The 22,931-nt window shown below is 40.7% G+C and overlaps 1 protein-coding gene across 1 annotated transcript in view; it reads left to right on the top strand.

Annotated features, from left to right (window-relative positions):
* The window catches only part of RANBP17 (RAN binding protein 17), a 4,607,784-nt gene that overhangs the window by 875,694 nt on the left and 3,709,159 nt on the right, over window positions 1-22,931 (top strand). The window contains exon 8 of the mRNA XM_044069092.1: window positions 7,619-7,692. Coding sequence (XP_043925027.1) covers window positions 7,619-7,692 — 74 coding nt within the window. The remainder of the gene's footprint in view (window positions 1-7,618; window positions 7,693-22,931) is intronic.

Here is a 22,931-nt window from a genome sequence, read left to right on the forward strand (position 1 = left end):
CTCTTTCTGTCGAAATACTTGCTCAGTTGCTTATTAGCTTGGTTAGGGTTTTCTAGCACACCCTGCTTCAAAATTCCTTTTAATATTTTTACATTATCTTTGCAAACCTTTTGTCTGATCCCCAGATTACCATAGTTTTATAAATCACTGCATGTTTAAAAGTTGTTCTCAAGTAAGACCTTATTAATTTAAAAAAAACACACCTTTGTTAAATTCACACCATTTAAACTATGACATGGGCACACATACAGTTTCAGAAAATAAAACAAACCAGTGTACACAATTTGCATGAATTAAATACACATGTATATCTGTTTTAACAATTATTCATTCCAACATTACATAAATTGCTCAAATCATGCCTTCCTTTAAATTTCACTTCTCTTGAGCATTATTCTGCATGCATTGTTCCAACAAATTCCATTTGTTTCTATGTAATTTACTCCTTCCATCTCCAGAAATCTCATCTTCATTATCTTTTGTGTCCTGTACAGTATTCAGAACTCTGGTTGCGGCTAGTTTGATTTAATTTCCCTTTTCTAGTACTTGCTTTTTTGGCAGACAGTAGCATTGAACTGCCTTACTGCTGGGCAGGTTCATATTCTATATCCCAGTTCAAAGGAATAATTTCCTTAGCTACAACCATTTGTGTCCCCATCATATTCTATAGGGATGTTTTAAAATTTGCTAACGCATTACATTCCCAAAAACATATTTCCATTTACCTGTTTCTTTTCCCATCACACCTTCAGCAATTGTTATCTACTTGAGGCAAAACTTGCTGAAGTCTACTTGGGTATTAAAGTACCTCTGTCAGTACTTCCATACGGTAAACTTTCTGGACTTAGTTGTATACTCGAGAGTCACACATCTGCCCTCCTACTGTGACTTTTTTATTGCCTTTCTTTTCTGTTTTCCAAAAAAAAAGTAATCTGCGTGGTATCCCTGAAGTCTCAAACAACCCACTAAACAAGTATAGTGGGTCCAAAGACAAGAAACTTCTCTGTGTAGAAGATTTTCAGTCCATATATTTCTAGTTAATCACTGTATATTTCTAGTTAAAAGACCTGAGCTGATTAATATACAGTGATTAACTAGAAATATATGGACTGAAAATCTTCCATACAGAGAAGTTTCTTAAACTGTTTTCTTTTCTGTTTTCCCAATCTTTTCTAATATCTTCTGATTGATTCTTATAATTCTTGTGCAGCATTTTATATGCCCTGTAAATTATCTCTTTATAACAGCAGTATCAGTTCTAGACTCATCTAAAAACTTAACTAGAGCTGGCCTTCTTCCAGTTACCTGTACTTTGCTATCTATCCCTATAGGGAAAACTGTCTCTAACCTGCGGTCTAAATTTCCACTTGGCCTTACACCACTTTGTCTTTCTCCATAGTTATTTACTCCCAATATCTTGGTTCCTTTGCTAATTTTCTCCCATGCATTCCAGAATCATTTTGCATATTTTCGAAAGGGCTTAACCTGTGTTATTTCTAATAAAACTAAAACTAATTTTATACAACCCTTTCAGTGAATCCTGATAACTTATTGTGTGTCTTTTGACTAATGTTTATTTGATGTTTTATCGGCTACAGGCAATTGGCTTTGTATTTTTGAGGTGGATTTAATGAGTACATAATAGTAACATCTAGACATAAACCTAACTTTTCTTGATTGCCATACCAGTTATATTTCCCTGGGCTGGGATTGAAATTGGTCAGAACTGATCATTGCTCCACCCTTCTTTACAAATTCAAGAAATAAATAAATATATGTGAACTTTCGAGTCAGTTATTTACTTTGCCAGTGGCTGTAGGTATAAAGCAAATAACAAAGACGAAAGAGGAAACCCGTGTCTGATTTATCAGTTTAAACACAGCTTGTCAGAGAGGAACCCTCCCACTTTAATTCTTGCCTCTGACCCTTCATATACCCTCCTTAATAACTCCTATTATTCTGTCAGGGAACATAAATCCCAGCTAGCACTATGGAACCCCTTCTGTAAGTCAATATCCACTAACAACAATGGTATTTTCTTACACTCTGTTTCATCTTTGCTGTATTAAAATTGTTAGTTGTTTGCTTTCCATCCACAAAACTACGTTAATCCATATCTGTCAATGTTGGCAACACCTTTGCTATTCTCTTAGCTATCATGGACATAAACACTTTTATAATTATGTTTTAAAATTGAATCTATATAAAGGTGGGTCTTGAGGGCCATTATTCTCTTTGAGTAATATAGCCAACACCTTTCTTCCAAGATTTTGTTGCTGCCCTCGTTTTAAAATATTGTTAAGCAAAACCTTCTGAGTCTTTTTCAGTTACTTACTTCCCTCCTAACTTCTGAACTTCCAGAGGAATTCCATCTGCTTCTGGAGACTTCTCTGTTTGTTGATTATACTTCACCGTTTTTATTTCTTCCTTTTTCTATCTAATCTGTCAGTTCTTGAGCCTCATCTTCCTCTAACCTTGACATAGTTAAGTGTTCCATAAATAATTCCAGCTGTGCCTTGTCTTGCTTTCCCCATCCTTGTGCTTTATACAAATTTTCATAGAAGTTCTGAAATATTTTAATACCCCTATAAGATCTTTGACTAGTTTTCTTGTCAAAGGCCCCCTGAGTTTGGCAGCAACCCTTTTTGTATTCTGTTGCCTGAGTCGTTTATGTTAAGAATCTTTGCTCTGTGGAGTTAACGAAAAATTCTTGCTTAACAGCAACCTTTCTAAGTGTATGCATATTATCCAAATACTCCTTATTTCCCCTTTAGCAGTCAGCAGTTGCTCCTCTTCTTATTCTGTGAAATTACTTGTCCTCTGTAATATTTCATCTTTTGACAACCCTTCTAAATAATTCCTGTTATTTCCCACATCACTTACTCTGTTATTTCTACCATATCGCTAAACTCCATTGTCATTTCATCTTTCTACTCAGCTATCCACCCTAAAGAAATGTTAGTCTTCCCTAATAAATCTCATATAATTTCCACTACCCATTCCGTAAATTCCTTTCTTGTTAACAAATAAGGTGGAAGTTCCAATGTGTCATTCTTACTTTAATTGCCATGCATCTTTACATTATTCTTCTTTTGTGTGTGCTCTGAAATAGTTATTGGATATATTTCAAAGCTTTTGATTAATTACACATGCTCCTGCAAAATGTAATTTCTGTCCAGTCTAACCCAGTTTTTGTGCCTTGGGGTATATGTAAATTCTGTACGAGTCACTGCTAGTAAATTCACAACTTCCATTCCAACAAGCAATATCTACACTCCTCCTTTTATTTTTATCCTGGGAAAGAGGCTTACTTCAGACCAAATTGTTTTGACCTAGTATCACAGAACTGGATAAGGATGATTATTTCTTTAGGCTACACAATAGAGCTTAGAGCATTTTTCCACTTCCTAGGAATGCTTCCTCTTTTCCTGAACCAGTTGCAGCTGGCTTAGCTGATTGTGACTCCTCTCTTTCAATGTGGAGCCATAGAAATTTTAGCCTGGAGGAGCAGTTAAAAGATTTTTACTTCAGATTGTTTCTTGTTCCCTGCTTCCCGCCAAAAAAATAGTGGACCATAAAATTTCTGTTCTAGATTTATATAGACTAAAAAGTTTCTATAGATGATAGAATTTAGGGTGCTGACCCTGGAGACTTTGTTCTACTACGTTTATTATCATAGGCACATTTATTGACCATAGAACTGAAAAATGCTCATCTGTCCGTCTCTGCACCACAAAAACCTCAGACATTAACTGATATTCAGGAAAGAGCATGCACTTTCCCAATTCACCTTCTTTTTGTTTGATCTGTCCAGTGTACCCTTTGTGTTTATCTAATGCTTAGAACCAGTGTTTGCCCAACTCTGGACCAAGGGGATCCCTGTTATCTATACTTAGAAGATTCTTTCACTGTTTTGCCTCAAATCAAACAAACTGTATTCTGAGGTACTTCATTCAGTGCCTGGCCATCCTGAGCTTCTCTCTGAACTAAAGCAAATCATATTAGGCACAGAATGGAGCATTCTGTTCTTACCAGAGGTCAATGTCTTCCAGGTGAGGTATTTATTTTCAAACATGACCAAAGGACAGTCATGAGATCCCAGATGTTCTTTTGAGCGCATTGGGCTGTATATTGCCCTTCTCCTACACAATGTATGTGTCCAGGATGCACATAAGGATGATACAGTTGTATCTCAAAAAAAGCTGAAACAACATAATCCACTAGGAAATAAACAGTCAAATAAATAAAACCATTCTACTGAGTACACCTTCTTTTGGTCAGTGATGGTGCTCGTAAAACATATATCCTTTATTTTAGAAATGAAAATGACTGGTGCTTTGGCTGTAGGCTTTCATGAGTTTTTCTTTAGTCTTGTTTCCTCCTGACCTAGGCAGAAGAGTCCTTCGTGCACTCAAAGTTTTAAGTGCCTCTGGTTAGCAGCCTGAGTGTTCTCATTCTGATACCTTTTAAGAGCCAGTTATCGGAGAAGTTACTGAATGTAAATCAAGAGCTCAGAAAACCTAGTATTAGAAAATCTTATCTGTTCATTTAGAGCTTCTACATATGATGTAGCTCTAGGAACATTTTACCTACAGGAGCTACAGATCCTGAAGTCTTGCAGTGTCCTCTTACCAAAAATGGAAGACCCATACTCAGTATAATGCCAGTGAAGTGGTTTTACAGGGAGATTTATGGCCCTTCCCCGCTGGTGGCTCCATATAATAAATGAGGAACACTTTTAGTAGGAACGTGGTATAGGTAGACAGCTTTCTGTAACATGCAGGTTGAAATATATACAAATAACTGAAGTGTTTTACCTGGGTGATTGTTGAAAGGTAACACCACTCATAATACTAACAATCAGTGCAGGTATGGTTTCTTTGTGTACTCAAGCAATGATTCACTGTGTATGGCCTTCTGTTTTTCCCATATTTGTAAGACCAAGTAGGTAGTATATTTAACTAAGCTGGGTATAAAGGTAGTATATTTAACTAAGCTGGGTATACGGGAGTGGCCTTCAAAAATTGTTTTTAAAGAATTTTCAATGTCAACTGTATGTTGTCAACTAATAGTGATTCTGAAGTATGAGTTTTCAATCATTTTGTTTTCTGAGTTATTTTCACTCGTTTGTAATTCTTGGCTGAATAACATTTGGTAGAATCAAGTGCACATATGTGTGTATATGTATGTATGTGTGTGTGTGTGTGTGTGTGTATATATATATATATATATATATATATATATATATATATGTGTGTATGTATGTATGTATCTATCAGAGTCCCTCTAAATTTGTCAAATGATACGTTCCTTGATATCTGTTTAATCAACACAATTTGGTCGACTAAACAGATGGTTGATGGGCATGCAAGATCAACAGACTGAGGGGAATATACCCCTTTCCCAGGGGATTGTATGATCTTGGTCTTAAAATATGTAATTAATGGGGGCTGGGGTAGGGGAGCTTCCCCCTGTAAAAATGATGCTTTGTTTTTTTAAAGTTTTGCATCCGTCGAGATTAATTCTCGGTACATGCATAGTAGCACTTTGACATGTATAGTGTTGATCAGTTTGAGTCAGCATTATCCATGTTGACAAAAATAGTGTTTGACTCATTTAAGTAGATCTATATATATATGTATATGTATATATATATATATATATATATATATATATATATGTGTGTGTGTGTGTGTGTGTTTGTATATGTATATTATATAGGTATATATAATTATATATGGATACAGCTGTATACATAGAAAAACTAAAACAAAGTGTGAAATGGTCACACACAAAAACCATTCAGTAAAAACTACAAGAAAGATTCAGCCAAGGTGGAGTCTTCACTGTGTAATACCTTAAACTTCCTCTAGTGGAGGCCCACGAGTTATATGCATATCACGTCTTAAGGACATGCCAGTGTTTCAGCTACGTGACATGTCTAGTCTACAGCTAGTGGTGTTTGGGTTTACTGGCCTGAATGTACAGTTTGTTTGTTCTTCTTTCAGCTTATCCCGGTTATGGGTCGCCACAGCGGAACTCCGGTCCATTAATGATTGGCAGTAGATTTTTACAGTGCCTCGGTGCCAGCTCACTGCCCAACCTTCAACGAAGACACGTCCTACGCATGTCTTTTGAACGTAACTTGACCACGGGGAGGACATGCAAACTCCACACAGAAGGCACTCCAGCCAAGAATCAAACGGGAGAACCTTTTGCTGTGAGGCGACAATGCCACCACCGCGGCTTACACTGGCCTGAATGTACAGTAAAGACTTAAAAAGTAAAAAGTCATGGATATTCATAAAATGTTAGGGCATTAAAGAAATGGCAGTTTCATCTTCTGAGGAGAACTACACTTGGGATTATGTCAATAAGAGTGCTGTCATTTCCAAAAGTGATTCAGTACTTTTTGAATAAAAAAGTTAACACTGATATCAATGTATCACAGCTGCTGAAAATGTTCCAGACAAGACTAGCTTCGTTGTGTTGCAGTTTTCACTACTTCATTATATGTTTTTGTTGTTGGTAGTCTACAGGGTTGTTCTAGTGGCTCCCCTTCCTGCGCTGAATAGGCCCATTCATTCCTCCAACAGGACAAGAACCCTCTGGCCTATTCATTCCACAGTGGAGGTAAGAGTCAGGAGTTAGGGAGGTGGAGAGTCTGCATATCCTGCAGACTGTCCTCCCTGCACTCCATCAACAGCATGCATAGTCTGTAATAACTGCGTTTGGGAGGTGCATACCCATTTACATGCATGCACAACCTCCTGACTAAGCTGCACACCCCTTGCAGCATGGGCATGCTAGGCTCTATTTGCTGCTGGTGATACACCTGCATTCCTTCTTCCTTCAGGTGTTGCCAGTGCAATGAGCAAAGCTGCCTCCCTGCTCTCAGGGCATGCTGGCATTGGCCACTCACTCACTCCCATCTTCCACTATCTGGTCCCTCATGTGCTAAGTTGTGCCCATTAGTCTAAATCGTCATCCTCCCTGTGTCATGGGACTGAACCACTAAAGTTTACTGTTGTATAACGACATTTTGTATTTTGAATCTGTTTCTGTACTTAGTTATAAATTACACATTCACTTGTAAGTTAATATGTATATAGTATGTATACAGTTGTGTATTGAAACCGCTTCCCTGGAAGTAGTAAGGTCAAAAATAGTGACTGAGTTTAAGAATGCATGGGACAGGCGTAAAGCCATCTTTAAGAAATCAAGGATTGGATGGCTGGTGGTAAGAAAGTAGATAAGCAGAATCTGTAGCTGATTTGTTAAAAGTGGTCATTCTGGGTAGTGTGATCCTTTCTGCTTCAAAATTAGTGTTTCCTGCAGTAAAGCACCCAAATATTTTGTTATTAACAATACAATTAGGGCAATACTTCTGGCTGGAAGTGATTCAGTTTTCTTTTTTTTTTTTAAATGACTTGCATTTGGACCTCACATATGATGTAGTGTTACTGAGTTATCTTTTCTGTCTAAACAAAATGTATTGTGTACATGAGAAAGTCTAAAACTATTTAATGTATTACTGTGCTGTTTTTATGTTTGTTTTAATTAAAATGAATGATCGAACTGAATGCAACAATTGGTTACACTTGTTACTGTTTTCCAGTCTTTTTGGAGTCATTAACCGTGGACCTGTTTTTTGATTTGTATCATACCATTCCACCACCACTTTCACAGTTAGTAAGTCAAATATTTCCATTCTTAATTTGTGGGAGGGTTGAACTGTTTTGTGAATTTTGCTGAATGTCCGAGTTCCTGGAAGACACAGTAATCATATTGTATGTGTTCAGTTAAATTAAATTGTGGATGAAAATATTCACTTTGTTCATGCTTTTCAGAAGGTTATAATTTCTTATATGAAATTGTTTTGCTCTGATCAGAAATGTGTTAAGTTAAATTGCATCAGTTCGTAAACATTTAGGGATGTTTAACACTGCTCTTTTTTATTAGTGGTATTGTTTATTTCATTTTATTAACAGGAATAATGCAATTGGTCATAGCCCATTTCCAGCAGAGGCTTAGGGAGGAAAGCTGCACTATTAGAAGGATACAGAATTGATATGACACAGTCTTATTGTATTCCTTATATAGGTCACACTCTTTATGTTAATGACAGGCGTTACTATTTATTTTATAATATTTTCCAACATTTGTGGTATTTGAAGAATGAATAATACACTGTTGAGGTGTTGTGCATGTTTAAAAAAATTCTTAACACTTTAGACTCTTACAGTGCATTGGGCCCTTAAGTCACAGTTGAATTTTAGTGCTTTCTCTGAGGTTAGGCTGTTTGGAAATAAGGGACAAGTTCATTTCTTTTATTTTCCCTTTTCTTTATATTCATGTGCCCTCAGAAGTAGTTTATTTAGGAATCAGAGATGTCAGAACCAAGTCACATTTTTTTAACACCTTTATTAAATTATCACTTAAGACAGTGGCCATGCATACATTAATAGAAAAAGACAGTGGCCATGCATACATTAATAGAAAGAGCAAGTCATAGTAACTATTTTTCCATTTGCATATATTTTACATTGCATGTGCTTTTTTTTTTAAATAAATGATATTCAGTCCAACATTGCATAAATTGCTCAATTCCTGCCTTCCCTTAAACCTCACTCCTCCTCTCCTGAACATTATTCTGTATGCATTGTTCCCACAAATTCCATTTATTTCCTAGTAATGCACTCCTTTCCTTTTCCTGAAGATCCGTCTTCCAGTTCTTGTATGCATTTTACAATATTCCATACTTCAAAATAAGCTGGTTTAGATTTAAATTTCCATTTTCTAGTAATTGCTTGTTGGCAGCCAACAGAATTAAACTTAATAAGGCCTCACTTTGTCTAGGCAGTTCAGATCCTGTGTCCAGCTCAAAAGAATCTTCTGCTTGGTTATATCCATTTGCTGCCACAATATTTTTGACACAGAACTCTGTAGGGGATTTTTAAAATCTGCCAACTCATTACACTCCCAAAATACGTGTTCCTAGTTACAACTGTCTTTCCCCTCACACCTGCAACATTTGCTATATACCTGAGAAAAAAAATTCTTTGAAGTCCACTTTGGGTTTAAAATTACCTATGCAGGCACTTCCAGGCAAAAATCCTAAACCATCTAGACTTTGCTGCATATTTGGGGGACATACACGTGTCCTTCCATTGTTCCCTTTTAAATTGCTTTTCCAGTCTCTTTGCCCAATCCTATCTAACCTCTCATGATTGATTCTTATACTTATCATGCAGTGTTTATATGCCTTAATAATTATCCCTTTTTTTAACAGCTGTTCTATGTTTGAGTGAAAACACTACCAGAGCAGATGTTCATCGTGTTTCACTGTTGCAGTCTCGCCTGCCAGCAGGATAACCCAAGTAAAATGACTGCAACAGTGAACACACTCGAACATCTACATTTATGGTAGGTACACAACTGTACTGTCTTTAACTTAGGATTCACTTATCCCATTATCTTTGTCTGCACTATGATATTCTCTGGTAGGGAAGGCAGTCTCTAACCAAGAGTCCAAACTTCTTTTTGTCCTCATCCCACTCTGTTACCTTTCCCTGTTTAGTTATTTGCTCTCAGTACCTTGGATGCATTGCCAATTTTCTGATGTAAACTATTGCCTGTACTTCTACATGCAGTCATCCATATTAGCAAAATCTATTTTCTCCATTCCTGTGTTGGCTTAGTTCTTAGAAAACTTTCTGTAATGTAAAAAAATATGATATTATCTATGGTTATTATTCTCCTTAAAGATCTGCATCCGAAGTCCCACTCTCTCCTTATTTCTTGAACTTTCCCCTGCTTCATCATCATCCCTATGAGCCTTAATTGCTTATCTGTAAAGTATCATTTCAGATCAGGTAATGCAAAATCACCTTTTTCTCTTGGGAGGATCAACTTATCCCACCTAACTTTTGCCTTCTGTGATGACCCCACTTAAACCCAGGGCAGTAACTAAGGAGCCTCAGTCCTCACCACTGTCTCTGGTTAAGGGAGTGTCACTGAAAGCAGAGATAGAAATACACAGTTTCCCCTAAGAGTACACCAGCAACAGCTCCGAACCTGGGACTGGACTGTATACTTCACTCCAGGTCCCCAAATGAGTCTTTACACAAACCACTGCAGAAGTTCTAAGTATTTGACACATTCACTCTTAAATATTTGATATTCACACATACAAACACTCTTGGGAAAGACTGGCACAGATTCACCTGCAGTGTCTTCTTTCTCAGATTACAAGGTAATGGATGTCACAAGTCAAATACCAGAATACCCTTAAAAAGGGTATTTAATTATATTGGGTAAAATAAATATTGATATAAATGGTAGCGTGTAATCCAAGCAGTAAGGCTTTTTGGAGTTGCCCTGCTGTTATCACAATAAGCATAAATATTATCAAGTTACTAAAAGTACTTTCTAAATAACCAGCCACAGTAAATAACATGATTTAAAACTTGTGTACACTGAATAACTAATTCTAATAAACCAGAGAGTTTCACACACAGGAATTATGAAAATAACACTGTAGGATATATTTCACATTGATTGTAGAAACACTCTTAAATATCTAACTGTAGTTACCTAACTATCTAAAGACTAACTGTCCCTGTCTAATCTAATTAACCCAGCAAGGCAAGATGATACTCTTACTTCGGCCAGGCAAGATAAGAATTTATGCCCACTCTTCAGGCTGTTGTCTGGTCCTCAGCAACTGGAATAACAACTCCTACTATTATTGCTGAACAGCTCTGGAAAACAAACTGAGTGATAACTACTGACCTGGAAAACAACAACCGACAGCTGAACAATTTCAACAACTACTGAGCTTTAACTAACTCATAAACTGCTTTTATAGGAGAATTTTTAAATAGTCATAGAAAGCTGTTATGATCATTCTACTGTGTCATAGACTTTTAAAAAAGTAAAAGAAACAGCTGCTGTGGAGATTCTATTCCTTTCAGCTCTGACACACGATGGCATCACATCTAGTTCAGCTGACTGGCATAACCTACATTCAGAACTTTTTTTTAAAAAATGTGCATTTGGTCAGCCAGAAGAACACTGTTTGATTCAAACATCTTACATAAATCAAAGTAATATTAAAAAAACATAAACTTATTTACAAAATTATAGCTAGTCATGCTGGCATATATAACACAGGGTAATTTGCAATTATTTACAAAACTTCAGCCAGTCTTGCTAGTACAAATGCCATTATCTAATATCCTCACACCTTATTTCCCTCCTAGATAAATTCCTTCAATTCTTTATTATTTTTTTTTCCAAACACCTTTATTGAATTATCACTTGTGATATAGGCAAATTTACATACTTATAAAAGTAATCAAACTATTAACATAAACATTATACTTCACATATATTGCAATATATCATATAACCGGTGAGAAAGGGGGGGACCAAAGGCTTGTGGGTACTGATGTTCCCTTGGACAGAGTGACTGCAAGGGCAGGGGTGAGTAGCAGTAGTACCCAGGCTGACGGTGAGGCACAGCTGTCAGAGAATACCAGACTTCCTGTGTAAGGGGATCTGGGAAGGGTTACAAAGAGAGAGTTGAGACAGGCTCATCTTTCAGACCCTACATTACATGGCTTGAGGGAAGTAGTCAGAGAGGCACCTGATTCTCAAGGAAAAGGGGAATCTATGTACCGGGACAAAGGGTTATTGTATAGAGAGTGGACCCCTGAGGGGAGAGCTAGGGGCTGAGAGAATACAGCAGTTGGTAGTGCCCAGAGCCTACCATCTGGCTCTTCTAGCCATAGCCCATGACATTCATTTTGCAGGTCATATGGGCATAAAGTGTACCAGGAGATGTATTATGCAGGACTTTTATTGACCTGGGATTTCCAGAGATGTAACAGGGTACTGCAGGATTTGCGAGCAGTTCCAGAAAGTAGGCAAGGCAGGAAACAAGGTCAAGGCTCCTTTGATGCCTTTGCCTGTAATTGAGGAGCCATTTCAGAGGGTAGCTATGGATATTGTGGGGCATCTGAGTAGCCCAAGTTCCACAGGGAAGAAGTATATCCTAATGGTAGCAGATTATGCTACCAGGTACCCTGAGATGGTGGCTCTGTCCTCCACTGAGGCAGAAAAGGTGGCGTTTGGTATCTGCTTTTCTGAAGTACAGGCTAACACAGAAGGCCTCTGGCTAACAAATTTCACAGATGACTGCAAACTAGGAACCATAGTTGAGACCCGAATTATGTGGAAATCCTACAGAAGGGCCTCGCTGAGACAGATGCCTGGTGTCAGAGCCATGGCTTCAAGTTCAATGCCAAAAAGTGCATTGTCATCCCCTTTGGTAAAAACTCTCTACCCATGAACTACTACATAGACAGCAGTCTTCTTAACACTGAATGTGTGATGAGACCTTGGGTCCCAGGTGGACAGTAGTCTGTCCTTTGATAGTCACATCGCCACAGTAGTAGTCCTTCTACGTGGCACACCTCATCATAAAAGGGTTCTCATCCAGGAAAAAAGAGGTCATTGCTCCCCCTCCACTCAACACTCATTAGACCCATTATAGAGTACAACACCCCTTTTGGAATGTACCTCACAAGACATCTGCAGCAGCTGGAAAGGCCACAGAAGTACCTCACAAAGAGGATTACTGGCCTCAAACAGATGCCCTACACTGGCCGTCTAAAAAAACTCCGTAGTATATCGCCTACTCCGAGATGATCTCTGCCTAACATATAAAGCTGTGTCAAACCCAGAACTGTTGGACATGCTACACCTAAAGAAATCCCAATCCCTCTGAGCTACACACTCTAGGGACCTAAACCTTGTCACCACAATAAACAGGACATGCTGAAGGGATAGATTCCTGTCCCAGAGACTTCCCATACTCTGGAACAGGCTCCCCATCTATGTCAAGCAAAGTTCTTCATTAGCACTCCTCAAGAAAAATCTTGATGAGTGGATGGGAAATAGGAAATACACCCCGGGACTCACTTCTGTGTCTCTTGTCGACAGTGGCACAGGAAAATAACTTTCTTGGGTGGCGTAAGCCAGGGAACCTTGTTGGCTAGGCTTACGTAGGCCCTCGGGCCGATAACCTAGTACCTACCTACGAACCTATAAATGCTTTGTTAGAGATTTTCAGTAGGGTAGGTTTCCCAAATTAAATACTGACTGACAGAGGTGCCAATTTCATGTCAGACCTGCTGGCTGCCCGAGGAAGCACTGTGGGGTGAACACCTTAAGACCATCCCCTACAATCCCCAGACTAATGGTCTGGTGGAGAGATTAAACTCTACACTAAAGACCATGCTATGGGCATTAGGAGACCAGTTTAAGAGGGAGTGAGAAAAATATTTGCCCCATCTGTTTGCTTACAGAGAGGTGCCCCAGGAATCCACAGGGTTTTCACCCTTTGAGTTACTGTATGGGCATATGGTGAGGGGACTTCTAGATTTGATTCGGGAGGGTGAGTGTAAATCCCACAAGGAGTCTGTTGTGGTATGTGTCCTAAATATCAGGACAAGGCCGAGGGAACTCATGGGCTTGGCCCAGGAGAACCTGGCAAAAGCCCAGCAGTAGAAAAAGGTCTGGTATGACATGAATGCTTGATTTAGAGAGTATGCTCTGGGGCAGCAGGTAATGGTTCTCATTCTTGTCAGACAGAACAAGCTGCAGGCAACTTGAGAGGGACCCTTCAAAGTGGTAAGGAAGGTCAGTGATGTTAACTACATGGTAGAACTGCTACACCGGAGGCAGGGGCGCAAACTGTACCATGTTAACATGATGAAACCTTACCATGATAGAGAGGCCCTGGTGCTAAGTATTTGCAGTACAAGGCAGGATGAGTTGGAGAGGGGGGTCTATGGCTACAGGGAGCCAGCCAGCAAAGTCCCAAATTACTATGGTGTAGCCTAGGGTTGCAGGCATATGATAGGACAGTGCAGCACTGTACTGGGGTCATCAGAAATGCCAAGGTAGCTGGGATCTCAAGACAGGGAATAGGGTAAGATATTCCCAGATAGGCTTATCCTTCTCAAGCAACGTTTCTCAAGGGTCACTTGAAAATTTAGCTTGAGTCTTCGGGGGGTGGGGAGAAGTGTGACAATGGGGGGATACTGCCAGCCCAGCTATCTGTAATTTTGTAAATAATTATATATATTTGTGAATATCAACATAATTCATATAAGATGTTTCTGCTGCTAATGTATTAGAGCTGTATGTCATGTAAGATGGTTTGTACAGATGTGTGCTGAAGAGGTATTTTACATAGTGCTGTTTGAAATGTATCCACAGTGTACCTTACTGGAATAGAACAGAAATGTACATACAGTATTGTAACTGTTTAAATGTTTATATTTTAACAGGGGAAACTGGAATACAGAAGGTTAACTTGCAAAACCTCAGAAAAATAGCTCAAATGAAATTACTTCATGTCTGAGCCATAAAAAAAGATGTTAGCTTTCAGTTTTAGTGCAGCAACAACTTTGCTGAGAAGTTTTCTGTATTGTCTTGGAAATGTTTTATTGTTTTATGACTTCCAGGATCTGCAAAGATCTGAGGAAAGCCCTTGTGTGTATATTTTTACAGGTAGATGCTAAATAATGCAAGCTTTCAGCAGTGGGGGGTTTACCTGGGATAGAGTCAAATATCAAGAATGATGTCATTCTGTAAGCTATCCCAGCAGTAGTATTTGAGATATTAATTTAAGAACTCTCTGAGAAAGAGACTACATTCCAGCCAGTTTAGTTGTTTCAGAGAAACACAGTGATGGGTTCGATATGAGGACTCAGTAGCAAACCTGGCAATCTTATTGTAACGAGATTCAAGTTTGTTAAGGTCAGCTTTGCGAAGGTTAGTTAGTACTGGGGATGCGTAGAGGAGGGTAGACAACAGATGTGTCCTAGATATAGTAGCTTTGGTGGGTTTTGTGAGAAATTGTTTGTTCCTATAGAGCAGTCCTATTTTTTATGGATTTTCTTGATAGTATAGGCAATATGAATGTCGAATTTTAGGTTATCTATCTCGACACCTAGCAGTTTAGTGTGGGTGGTTGGGGTGATCAAGGTATTGTTATTGGACATGATGCTAAAGTTGTCACTTGGGGGAGGGGGTCTACATGGGCTGAAGAGAAGTAATGTTGTTTTCTTTGGGTTGAGAATAAGCTGGGAGTTAGTGAGTCAGGTCTCGGCTAGTGAAAAACAGTTTTGGGTTTGGGAGTGTAGGTCATCTAATGTGTGGGCTGTACATATGTGGGTGGTGTCATCAGCATATTGTACTACTGAGGCGTTGGGTATGGAGGATGAGTGTTGGTTGGTAAATAGAGAGAAGAGTAATGGACCAATGATGGATTCTTGAGGGACTCCCATTAGTGCTGTCTTATTCTTTTAATATTTATTATTAAATGTATTTAAACCTTTCATTGTGGCTGATCTGTCTAGACATATTTAAGCTCCGAGAATACTTGCATATTTATTTGGTGACATTGTGTAGGCCATTCCTAATAGCCTTGCTCTTGGTCAAACTACCGTTTGTATTGATAGTGACATTACACAGTAAGATTGGACACCATTTGTTAAGAGCCTTAAAGTAATTGATAAAAAGGTGGCTGGTAGCAGTAATAACTACTTTATAGTCTGGGAAGAAGGAGGCATAGCTAGTAAACCCGTGCCAGCCTTTCTCAGGTGTGTGTGTATAAATCAAACCTCAAAGAGTGTGTGTGTCAGCTACTTGGGAGGGACACGAAGCACTGGTTGAACAGAGAGGGTGCTGGAGGTCTTGGCTTGACCACATAGCGGAGATCTTAACTCTATAGCTGTGCCAGTGGGGAGTCTTATTGGGGATCTGGAGAAAGAGGGAGAAACCAGCCCTGGACTGACTGTGGTGTCTGTGTGCTCTTAAGGGAAATTGCACTTGATGCAGAGAACTGCATCTGGGAATACTGTGTGTGTACCTGTCATCCTCCCAATGTATGACCCCCACTGGTGAGGACTTAGGCTCCTTGATTACTGGGCCAGTGATGGGTCGTCACATAACCTAAGCAATATTACATAAATTATTAAATTTCTGCCTTTTTTTAATGATAAGCATCTTTATTAAACCATCACTTATTACACAGGCATTCATACATTTATATAAATAAAAACAGACCACACCAACACAGTCTAGTTGCAAGCATTTTACATCATAAACAGTACTGTCACACTCCCAGTTGCAAACGTTATGCATCACTTGTAATCTAAACAATCTTTCTGACTGTAGCATTACGTAGCTCATTTAAGTCCTCCATCATTTAGACCTCATTCCTCCCTCTCTGGATCATCAATATTCTGTTAATGTTGTTAAATGTTTGCCTTCCCTGCACAAAACCACACTGATCCTTGTCTATTAGTTTTGGCATTTCTTTTGTCATTTATTTTTAGTTATTGTAGACATGAACACTTTATAGTCATGGTTCAGTATTGAAATGGGCCTGTACTAAGCTGGATCTGATGGATCTTTACCCTCTTTAGGTATTACAACTACCACTGCATTCTTCTAGGATAGTGGTACTTCTCCTCTTAAGATACTGTTAAACAAAACCTTCCAGATCTTTGTCACTTTGTTTTCTTCCAAACTTCCACAGGAATACCATCTATTCCTGGGGACTTTCCTGTAGATTGGTTATGCATTACAATTGTTATGTCATCTCCTCCTGTCCTAACTCTTGTAAAACTCTTTATTAATTATTGTTCACAACTTTTTCTCTACTTGATAAAAATGTGCCTGACCTGTAAATGAAGCTCCATTGTTGAGGAATGGAGAGTGAACATGACCCCCATCAGAAACTATGCATAATGAGATTTTTACTGCATTTCAAAGTGCAGCTGTGTGTGCTTACATTGTGATTAGATGTTTCACTTATACTGTTGTAAATGTTGATTAAATATGATTTGCTATTTAATTATAGATCCATGTTAATGGTAAACCAACATGTTCATCATATTGTTCACTGCTGCAGTAACCTTAGCTATATGGGTTGTATCCTGCCAAGGATATAACAGCCAGCTATCTTCCAAAGCATCAGAGCACCTTCCATTCAAACTGTCTGTCAGCTCAAGTTGAGCTGACTTAAAAGACAAATTCTGGTACCAAGCTCTTCAGAGTTTTACTGCTGCCAAAGAGTACGCTCCTCTGAGGCTTTCGAGGACCAGTGGTCGGCTTGTGTTGTTCCTTGGTTGGGCAGACAAGTTCCCTTTGGGGCAAAAACTTCCTTTTAATATTTTTTTTTATTATTATAACTTCCCTGAAGTGTAAAGTATTTTTAAAACTAAGAGATGGTGGTTTAATTGACTATTACAATACTGCACTGTATTTTAAATGGGAGTGTTTTTTTCCTGTCAGTTTTAAAGTTGATTAAAGCAATTGAAAAACATTTTATGTAGATAAATTAAGTTTATTTTACTTTGTGGGGCTCTAAAGTGTTTTTACTGTGTTTGTCTGTGAAAAAAGTGAATTTTAAAGATTTTTAATTTAATCTGGCATTAGCTGCTTGTCTTCCTTGGAAAAAGCACCATTTTCAGCTTGACCATGGAACAGTGTGCGGTCTAAAAAAAAAAAAAAACCCAAAAGGTTAATCAAATGTCCTTTGCTATCACAGCAGGTTAGCAGTGTGCCTAAGCCGCAGATGTGTGACTGTGCTGAAGCCATTAGTTGTACCTCAAACCACTCATCTTTTTCCCCTGGATCCCTGTGGTATTGCACCTATAGCCACTATGGAACGGGAGTTAGCCACATTCTCTGTGGCTCTTGGGGTCTCCTCAGTGGGCAAGGGAGAGACACTGCTGTCACCCTGGGAGAGGGAGCAAGGAAGGCTTCCCTGCTTTGCCAGAATGTTGTCCCCTTCCCTGGGGAAGCTGCTGATGTTAATATTGTCATTAGTCCCTTTTTTTCCCTGTGAAATAGAAACTGAAAACTAAGCACTTACCTAATCCTCCTCAAATGTCCTTAGACATGAGTAGTTTACTGTGTCTAGCTAAGGTTTTAGTAAATGCTGTTGATCCTTCTTATAAATTAATTTCTGGTAAAAGAAAGAGGGATACCTTTTTTCCCGAAGAGATTCAAGATTCTGAATCTGGACAGCAGGATGAAGAGACAGATGCTGGATTTTCTCCTCAGATTTCTGATTCAGACTCTGAGGAGAGCTCAGTTTCTGACTCTCCCTGTGGGAGGTTCTTTTTCTCTGAAACTAATTCTAGAATCTGCCAATGTTTTCAATGGGAGAATACTGAGATTTCTCACTCCCTTAAAAAATACTATAAGCTGCTGTTGAAGGAATTTCCAGAACCTTCACCCATTCTTTCAGTTCTGTCAGGATTGGTGGATGTGTGTTTTACTGCCTGCAATTTTCCTGACAGTCAGCCAGCTGCCCCTAAAAATGCACATATGGTATGGAGAGTTCCTGGATCTTTTGCATTTTTGTATATTCTTCCCAAACCTGATCCAGCAGCTCTAGCTTTATTTAATCCTTCTGCTACCATACACTTAGTTCCAATCGTGCTCTTTGTGATAAAGATGGGAATATTATTTGTAGGTATGGGGAAAAGTGTATACTTTTCGAACTTTGATTTTCAGAATTTTTAATTGCCAGGCTTGTATGTTAAGGTTTATCTAAATGTGAAAGTATGAAGAATATTTTATCTGTACTTTCTTTTTGTGAGGAAAATCTACTTTAAATGTAATTTCTTGTATTGTTTAAGTCACTACTCATTGTGTAAGTGTGTGTATGACTCTGTTGATACTTCTTCCAGGGTTACGGCCACTGGTACTCTTTTGAGGAGGCGTACATGATTGCTTTCTTAAAAACTTGCAGATGATGATGCAGACTTTCGTCTTTTCCTGGTTAGGGGTCGCCACAGCGGAACTCCGGTCCGCTCATGATTGGCAGTGGATTTTTGCAGTGCTGAGTTGCCAGCCCAACGCCCACCCTTCAACGAAGGCATGCCCATTCACGCTCGCACCTACCTGCATGTCTTTAACGTCACTTGACCATGGGGAGGACATGCAGACTCCACACAGAAGGCGCTCCAGCCAAGAATCGAACGGGAGACCCTCTTGCTGTCAGACACAGTGCTAACCGCTGCACCACCATGGCTACATACATACATATGTTGATAAAAGAGATTTTAAATTCTTCTCTAGAAAGAGATTTAGTCTTTGGCCCCACTGCTGCAGAGGTGATCAAAAACTGTGACAAAAGGGGAAGGCTGATACAGGTAATCTCTTAATATTTTTTAGCTCTCTTTTTCCAAGTCTTCCAAGGGATTCTTTAACTGTTCTTCCAGTTTTTGTAAGAATCAAAATAAATAGTCTAAACAAAATACAGGTAAACCTAAGTTTAAGAAGAAATGTCAAGGGGGTTCCAGAAAGAATTCTGGAAACTCCCAAAACCCAAGGACATGACTAATTAAGGAATTTTGTTCCTTCTTCCACCCTGGTAGCCCCTTTTTCCTTCCAGAAAGTATGAATCCCCACTTTTCTCTTTGGCAGCAGATAGTTTCAGACAAATGGGTTATGAAGATCATTCATATTGATCACTTGTGCAGTAGCCTTAGTTATACGAGTTATCTAGTTCGAAGGATATACCAGACAGCCATTTTCCAAACCTTCAGGGCACCTTCCATGCATCCAAACTGTCCAAGCAGCTCAAGATGAGCTGACTAAAAGACAAGTTTGGGTACGACGCAGTTTAGAGCTTTACTGTCATCGAGGAGTACTTTAGTCTTGAGACTTTTGATGATCGACTGTCAGCTTCTACTTTCCTTTGCTGGGCAGATAAGTTCCCTTTGGGGAAAAAAGATCCATTTTCTTAATTTTATTGATGTTTTATTACTTTCCTATTCTGGAAAGTTATTTTAAAGATAGGAATGTTCTGTTTTAATGGACTATCTCGAGACTGTAACACTTTTAAAGGGACTGCTCAATGTTAAGTTGTCAATCTCGCCTTCATTCTTGCTGGATGGGTTCGGAGCCGATCCTCGGCTCCGACTCGGCACTTGCTTTAGCTCGAGAACTCCTTTTACCAGCTCGAGGCAACCCTATATCCCATGATGCAAGGCGGAACTACCTCAGATCTCGTTTGCCGCCTAGCGAAAGAGGTCTCCTTTGCCAGCTGAGGTGAGTTTTTCTTAGTAAAATAAGAAAAGTGTAGTTAGGAGTTTATTTTCCCTTTTTGAGCGTCAGTTTAGTCTGTAATCTAGTTACAGCCCACCCTTTCCCTCTTTTTCAGTCCTTTTGTAAAATTTTTATAAGTTACAGTAGTTTAGTCAGGCCTAGTTCCCCCTTGGTTATCCCTTCCTGTGTGTTTGTGTAGGGATTAAGTTGTGTGTTTGTGGGGACTGTTTGTGTCTATCCTTTTTAGGATGTCTAGAGAAGGCAAGGTCTCAGGCTTCAAGAAGTGTGACCAGTGCTGTCAGAAAATGTCCCTGACAGACGGTCACACTTCTTGTGTGTATTGCCTGGGGCCTTTGCACCTGCAGGACTCCTGTGCGTTGTGTCATGCTTTTAGCCAGAGAGTCCTGCAGGAAAGGAGGAACAAACTTATCCTCCGAGGTTTACTTAAACCTGAAGGTTCTCCTCCTAAGTTAGGAAAACCTCATAAGCCACCGAAGGCTCAGGCTACAGTGTCCAAGCCTCCTCCGGTGGCTTCGGCTCCGTCGGAGCCGGCTGGAGTCGATACTGTTTCTTCTAAAGTAGTGGGTTCGGTGCCGGCCGGCTCCGATACCCTGACTACGGTGGCCTTGTCGGCTCCAGCTGGAGCCGACACCTTATCAGCATCGGGCCGAGATATCCTCGGCTCCATCTGGAGTTCAAGGGACTTCGGCTCCGATGGTTTCGACCCATAAGAGATCCCGGTCCCTTCTATTATGAGTATTCACTGCCCGGGTCTCCTCTTTATCGGAGCGGAGCCATCGGAGCCGGTCTTAGATCTTCCAGGCTGTCTGACCACGACTTGGAGAGGGTGGTAAGCAGGCTGTTGAAGTCTCAGGCACTGGCCCAAATGCTCCATAGCCCGTCTCAACAGACTGCGGTTATAACCCCTATCTTTGAGCTTCCTCCTCCGACTCCACACCAGAGTTCGGAGCCGGAGCTTCTTGGGACAGCGACTGTTTCGATGCCGGAGCCGATACATCCTTCGGCTCCGTCCTCGGCTCCGATCTCTTCCTTGAGACCTTCCTTGGAAGGATCCGGTCGTCGGGTTTCCACTGTCGGCTCGAGGGGCTAGTGGCATCGGACCCTTGTCCGACCCCGCTCTCCCTCTCGGGCTTGCTCTGGTAAGCTCGGCACCGACATCGGCCTCGAGCCTTCTCTCTCTTTGGAGCCGACCATTCCTGTCTCTTCGAGCGGTGTGTTCTGGTCTCCCGGGAGAGGAGCCTTTGAGGTGATGAGGAGTGTCCTGGCCTCAGAGCCAGGTCAGCGGTCCGTCCTCTAGCTTCTCCCACATCAGTGCCTGCAGATGCCTCTTGCCAGCCTCTTGCGCTCAGGCCCAGGGATCCATCGCCCCAGGTTTCCCCACTGGGAATTTCCTCCTCTTCCGAGGTTTCTCCTGATCCTGCAGGGGAACCCCTCGGAAGAGGGTAAGAGGAAACACACAGACTCCCCGAGTCTACTACATCTGATACCGACTTAGATGAGTCAGAGGGTTCCCCGGTCCCCTCTGAGGATGTCTCCTTTTCAGACATCCTTGAGCTCCTTAAACAGAGGGGAATTGGCCTCCATTGACCCCTCCGAGGATGAGTCGGTATACCTGGAGGCTTCTGGATCCCGACCCTCCACCTCCTGGGTGTCTCCGCCTTCGACCCACTCATGCAGGTAGTGGCTCGGAAGGCGTGCGCTCCAGATTCTGTGGAACCTGTCCCCAGGAGACCATCCAAGTTCATCACGGCCCCTTCGGATAAACAGTTCCTTTCCAAAGGTGTCTCTGTGGATGCTATGGTGGTGGCGGCCACTAAGAAGGAACTGGCGGATCCTTCAGTACCTGTCCATCCTCCTAATAAGGATTCTGGGACCATGGACAGGTATGGAAAGCGGATGTTTTCTTCAGCGACCTTTGCTATGCGTTCGCTGAATTACCTTTGTCACTTCACCAGGCTTCAACGAGATATTCTCAAGGAACTGGGAGAAGTAGTCCAGGATCCTTCTGCTGCTGGGGCTCAGGAAAAGATTGCCTCACAGCTTGCTATCCTGAATTCCATATCTAACTCCTCCATGCGGCTCATATCTTATGCGGCCGATGGAGCGAGCAGGGCCGCAGGCACAGGTGTTGCTCTTAGACGCCAAGCCTGGATGCGGCTGTGTAATTTTGCGGACCCCTTTAAGGCGTCCTTCACCAACACCCCCTTTGATGGTTCGGCTTTGTTCAGACCTCAGGTGAAGGATACTTTGACCAGATGTGAGCAGGACGGTAAAACTCTTTCTGCCGTTGGAGTCCAGTTTTCCACTCCTTCTAGACCTTATCCCAAGGGTCAGAAGGGGAAGATGTGGTTCAAAGCCCAAGGAGCTACACCGGACACACGTGGTCAGTTTACCCCCAGAGGCAGAGGGGTAACAATAGACGCCGCCCTAGAGGCAGGGGGGGTCCTCAGAACCAGGGCAACAGGGAATCTCTTCCTGAGAAGCCCTTTCAGCATCCCTGAGGTGTTGCCTGACTGTCCACCCTTGGAGGCAGTCGGGGGAAGAATTTCACTGTACCCAGTAGCCTGGCAATCCCTATCCCAAGAGAAGTGGGTACAGTCGATTATATCCGAGGGTTACAAAATCCCTTCAAGGTTTCTCAGACTCTACAATCCCTTCCAGACATCTCACCCGGTCAAAGGGATTTGGCAAGACAGGAGGTTTCAAAACTCCTGGAAAAAAGAGCCATCCAGACAGTGCCGGCAGACCAAGTAGGATCCGCCTTC

This window comes from Protopterus annectens, chromosome 4.part0 (genome assembly GCF_019279795.1).
Source record: "Protopterus annectens isolate FY-2018-M chromosome 4.part0, PAN1.0, whole genome shotgun sequence".
Lineage (NCBI taxonomy): Eukaryota > Metazoa > Chordata > Ceratodontiformes > Protopteridae > Protopterus > Protopterus annectens.